Consider the following 5,509-nt stretch of genomic DNA (forward strand, 5'->3'; position numbering starts at 1 on the left):
AGAAAAATGGCAGTTCAACATGGCTGGCTCCATGGAAGACAACCCATGGTGTCTGTAGACAAAAAAGGCTCATTCTTAGGTAACAAAAACATAACGATTATTGTATTGAGGTGATTACACACTAATGAAAACATACCTATAAATATTTTATTTCCTTTCTGCCAATAGATCCTCCTAAATGTTACACACTGGACCTTTAAAGACAAGACAAAAGGACCAATTTATCCGCTAGTGGATGCTGCTGAAATCAAAACTCCTATGTCTCTGCTCTGTGAAGCTGTCCGACTGAAGTAATCAAGCCTCCAGCTGTCCTGTAGCAAGTTCCTCGTCTGTATGTATCAGGAGACTGAGGCACAACTTCACTGCCAGAGTCCAGTGATCAAATTAGCCCGCATAAAGGATGTCAAACCCAGGGCAATGAGGGGCTCTGATTCGGGAATGAAACGTGCAGGGCCTGATTGCTTTCCTGTCAAAAACTGCTCCTTTAGGAAAGAAAACTCTCTTGTCTTCATTTTAATTCAGTCAGTGGGTAGCACAATGCATTTGGAAACTCAAAGTTAAATTAAAAGCATATCTATTACCCAAAGCCAAACATAAGAATATACTCATCTTGTCTGAAGCTGAGCCAACAGCTGCAAAAACAGATAGACTTACGCTGCAGACAGATTAAAAACAAAGAGCAAAGCACCTACAAGGGATTGTGTGAGATACACCAAAAAGAACAGCATGCCTCCTCATCCACAGCCCACAGTTGATTCCCTGCCATCTTCCAATTCTTTTTACAAAGCTGAAGAAAATAGTTTTTGGCATTTTTTGGGATACCACTTCGAGTCTATGCGATCATTTTGTCTTTTTAATACCTACTGTCAGTGAGTTGGTGCTTCCATAACTCACTAAAACTTTGAGATACAAACAAAACTACAAGCTTTAAATGCTCAAGACTCATGTCAACTCTTTTTTCTTATCTATTCTCTTTGATGAAAACACTGAAGCACAGTCCTAAAGCCCGTGACTCCAGAGGGCTTGCTCACAGATTCCAATTTCCCAGCACAGTGTAGTATATGGCTATAATTTTGCTGTGCTGCAAAAGGGAAGGGAAAGAGAGAATGCATGTTTTGTGTGCCATTTTTATTGTTATGGTGTTTTTGCTTCTCTTGGGTCCATGTATGTGCACAATATTATTGGTAAATCCCATAACTAAACTAAATACATGCAACCGGCCAGTACTAACTGTTCTCATTATATAAGATTTTTTTTTTTTTTTATACTATTTCTGCTTTCCTTTATGTATATATTTTTGATAAATATAGCATCTTCAACTTTCAACAAAATCACGTACAAATGTATGTATGCTGGTTTGTGACTTTAAGTATGTAATGTTAGAACCAGAAGCACTTGTGCATACAAGATCAAAAATTGTTACTTTTATAATTGATGTTTGCAATATTGTGCATCTCATGCCAATAACGCAAACTATATTGAATTGTATGTCGCAGTATAATATTGGTATCCAATAAAATATATCACCATCTAAATCGATTACAAGTCCTACCATTATTACAAACATTTTTTTTTACATATTATATAGAAATGATGGCTCTTTACGTCTGTACTTCACACCCATTTGAAATGGCTACTTAATGAGCTCACTAAGTTAAGTTCCTCTCGATCATTAGATGAAAGAAAAGTTCAATGCCATTAACTCAGAATTTTGGTACATTGACAGCATTTTCATCCCCAATTGAAGAAGAAGAATGCATCTGTTGAATCAAAGACAAAACACTTGCAGGTTCTGCTGTGCGGAGCTCACTGTAGTTCAGATATTAACTGTTTGCTGTCTTCACCCGAAAAACAGCAGCATTGTTGCTTGTTGAAGTGCCTAAAATCTATTATGTTTAAGTTTTCATGCAAATAGTGACGTCCTCTCTCAGAAGCAATGGCAGAAGCAGTGTGACACTGTTTTAATGCTGCAAAACCTCTTAGGAGGTTGAAGTTTGGTTGTACAAATAGTCTGACTTTGTCACGAGAAAACGTGGTTTACATCCAGTTTCCTACCAACAGAGAGCATTAGTTTCTTTCACCCATGACCACTATCTGTCCCTAACCTCAACTTTAAAGGGGGCAGATCGGAAAATCCCTTTACACCCCTACTTCCCATGGTTTTGGTAAAAGTGAAGTTCTGGAGAAAGATGGAGAATAGCAGAAAGAGAGAGTTTTTATAGATTTTGCCTCTCTGAGAGCAATTAGAGTGAGTTTAGGACAGAGTCAGAAGAACTGCACTTACTGAGAGACGTACTGTAGCAGCCGTCTGACAGTCACAGATAAAACCATTACTTTGTCAAAATCAGGGCAGTGACTTAACTGTTAGTCGGCCTTATTTGCTGCTGCCTTTGCTTTAACATTGTTTAACATGGAAGCCAATTAAGACCCAGACTCAAAAGCTGACAGTTTGTTCTTCCATTGTTTCTTCTTTTCATTATTCTTCCTTGATACATATCTTAAGAAGGGAGAAATATTGTATCTTACACTGTAGACAAGCCAACCACATAAAGTGACTAATTTTAGCTCATAGCTTCAAGTGAAGAAGTCCTCAGGGAGCAGTTTGATAAGGCTGGAGAGAGAGAGGACATGTTTTTCAGACAGCTGTACTGTACCTCCTTTTCAGATACTTTGTCATTTCTCCACCTTCACTCCCTCCATCTTCTCCTCCATCCCTCCCCCAACCCTGCTCCCCTCATAGTCACTGTACAGATAATGAGGTTTTAATGTAGTAAATTTGATATGGCACAGGGAGGCAGGATTTTTACCCATTACTTATCTCTGGCTTCCAGACCTTCCCAGATGGGCTGCCCCCTAACCTTTTCACTATGGAGAGCATAGCTCCCCCCACACACACACACCTCCAAATCCAAACCCCAACCCGACACAATACCCCCATTTCTATGGCCACTTCCAAATATAACTCTCTATCTTATTCTCTCACAGCTTTTACACTGAAAACTCTGTAGTTGTCCTTGTGTCGTGTCCTAATTATGACAATAATAGTCTGGCTGGTCAGAGTATATCAACAGTCCACTACTAAGAAATTAGAGCGTAATGATGTTAAATGCAATGTATCAAGGTACTGGATTAACACAGGATTTAACACTAATAAATGACACAAGACATGTCATATAATAGTAACAATAAAGATACCCACAAGCTGTAACAAAATGGGTTCAAGACCATTGAGGAGCAAATTGGTATTTATTAAAAATTACAATGGTAACTCAATAATTTTCTTTATGTCTTCTTTTCATGCGCCTCCCTCTTCCTCTATCTTTCCACCCCTAACCCTCACTTTCTTCTCAATCTTTTCCCTCCTGAACTCTCCTCCTCATCACCATCATCATCTCTCTTCCTCTCCTCTGCCACCGACCCCTCCACCTCCTTCATCCTCACGGCATGATTTCCTCCCCCTCCTTTCAAACCATCACCACACCATATCTGTCGTTCCCTCTGGACCGTTTCGATTTTGCTGCAGTAAAACCTTTTTATCTGAAAGAAATGGGTGAGAGGAAGCATAGAAGGAGGGCATAGAAAGATAGAGGTAAAAGGTTGTAGCCTTGGGTTTATGAGATTGGCCTGATAGGTCTGATACCTAATTCACCTCAGGAAGAGAAGTGGGCCAAAAGGAGACCAGATACTCTGGTGGATCTGTCTCTGTGGGCAATAGCTAATTAACTGTATTATGAGTTTGTTATATTTTAACAAGACTAGGTCAAAGAGGTTGGAACAGAGCCAGAAGTCATGAAGAAGGTAGTTGTGGACAAAATGACTGACGATTGGAAGTCAGATGGGAGGAGTGAGGGAAGCAGAAGGAGATTTAAGGTGGAGTAGAGAAGTGTGAGGTCAGAAATGTGCTTCAGAAATTATAAGAATGTGATAAAGAGCATGGAAATTACAGGGAAACATCTTTTATTTTTCAACCCTTGTGGTGTCTTGCATTGCAGATAATTTTGGTTTTATGTGCCGAGGTTTTGAATTATGCCCTTTTCGCTTCCTCTCCATCACTACCCGAGTGAAATGGTAGTAAATGGAATTCTGTTTGTGACATTGACATTTACAAAATTTAATTGCAACGTGTCTTTCCAGAAACAATGACCCAGTATCTCTACAGAACTTACTTTTCATTGCGATAACTTAGTATCACTCCCCAAAAAAAAAACTGTTCATAGAGAGGTCTTTGAATTATCAAATTATTTGATATTTGACTTATCTGAGTAAAATGTAGACTATTTTTGCAAAGGGTTTTTTAAATATCCATCAAATAGCCATCTACTTCTGCTGTTATAGAGCAATTACATTAATTACATATTAAAACAAGGCTAGGCTACCACTGAAAGAGCAACTTAACAACAGCTTCTAACTTTTAGGTGTGGTAGCAGATGCAACCGAGCAAACTGACCACATCAGTGACGCTGGATGTTCTCAGAGGTGCAAAAAGAGTTTAAACTTGAAGGCAGGGAAGGCAGTAAAAAAAAAATGGTTTTCATCCTCATATTAAGTTACTGTTCAAGGGTCAGTTCACTCAAACACAAAATGTTTTGGTTTTATGTGCCAAGGTTTTGAGGAAGTTTCCAAAAGATTTCTGCCCCCAGCCCAATACAATGAATGTGAAGAGATTTTTACTTGGTTCACGGCTAGAAACACACAAAAAAATATCTTTTGGAAATAAATTATGGCAACAAGACCCAGTCATGGACAATCTACATACCTCTTTACTTTCATAGTCACTTTCCTTCAATGGAAAATATGTAACCGACGTCAGTAAATAACTGGGACAATATCTCTTGAAAAAAATGTTTTTTATATGTAATCTTTCTATGATCTCAGTACCACAAATGAAATTTCATTCACCTGCATTGTATTAGTGTGGAGGTAGATATCTCTAAGTGTGTGAGCGCAGAAACAAAAGTTAGTTGAGGGTATTTAAACAGTTCTTTTTTATTGTTGGAAAAAGACAAAGAATGTGATGAGACTGGCACAGTGTGACAAAGATCCACAATGAATTCAAACTCAAGATGTTGCAGTTACACCATCCTGCCAGGATGTCTTCATGTCACAGCCTGAAAATGGTGAATGTCTCAGTTTGGACTGAAACTTTGGAAGAATTTATCTTGCCTTAGCCGAAGGCCAAAACTGAGTACTAAATTTAGTCTCTCTTAGTCTGTGACTGAAGAAGTATTACAGTCTGTCTTGGATTGCTGTGAAACATATTAATGTGTCTCTCAACCTTCTCTTTAGTCCCAGTCGTCAGAGCTGAACAGTTCAGTGGTCCAGAGCGAAACACCCAATGTTGTTCTGGAGGGGCTGAGGCCTGGGACCGGCTACGTGGTGCAGGTGAGGGCTCGCACTGTGGCCGGCTACGGAGCCTACAGCAAGGACATGCTCTTCCAAACACTCACCGACGGTAAGTGGGTGGGTGGGTGGCTGGAGTGTGTGGAGGTGTGTGGAGGTGTGTGTGTGT

General features: G+C 39.5%; 1 protein-coding gene across 1 annotated transcript in view; it reads left to right on the forward strand.

Annotated features, from left to right (window-relative positions):
• LOC118322009 (ephrin type-B receptor 1-B-like) overlaps positions 1-5,509 on the forward strand; it is a 50,598-nt gene that overhangs the window by 23,491 nt on the left and 21,598 nt on the right. Inside the window, exon 9 of the mRNA XM_035653588.1 lies at positions 5,287-5,452. Coding sequence (XP_035509481.1) covers positions 5,287-5,452 — 166 coding nt within the window. The remainder of the gene's footprint in view (positions 1-5,286; positions 5,453-5,509) is intronic.

The sequence above is a fragment of the Morone saxatilis genome, unplaced genomic scaffold (assembly GCF_004916995.1).
Source record: "Morone saxatilis isolate NCDOM2014 unplaced genomic scaffold, NCSU_SB_2.0 Contig12, whole genome shotgun sequence".
NCBI lineage: Eukaryota > Metazoa > Chordata > Actinopteri > Moronidae > Morone > Morone saxatilis.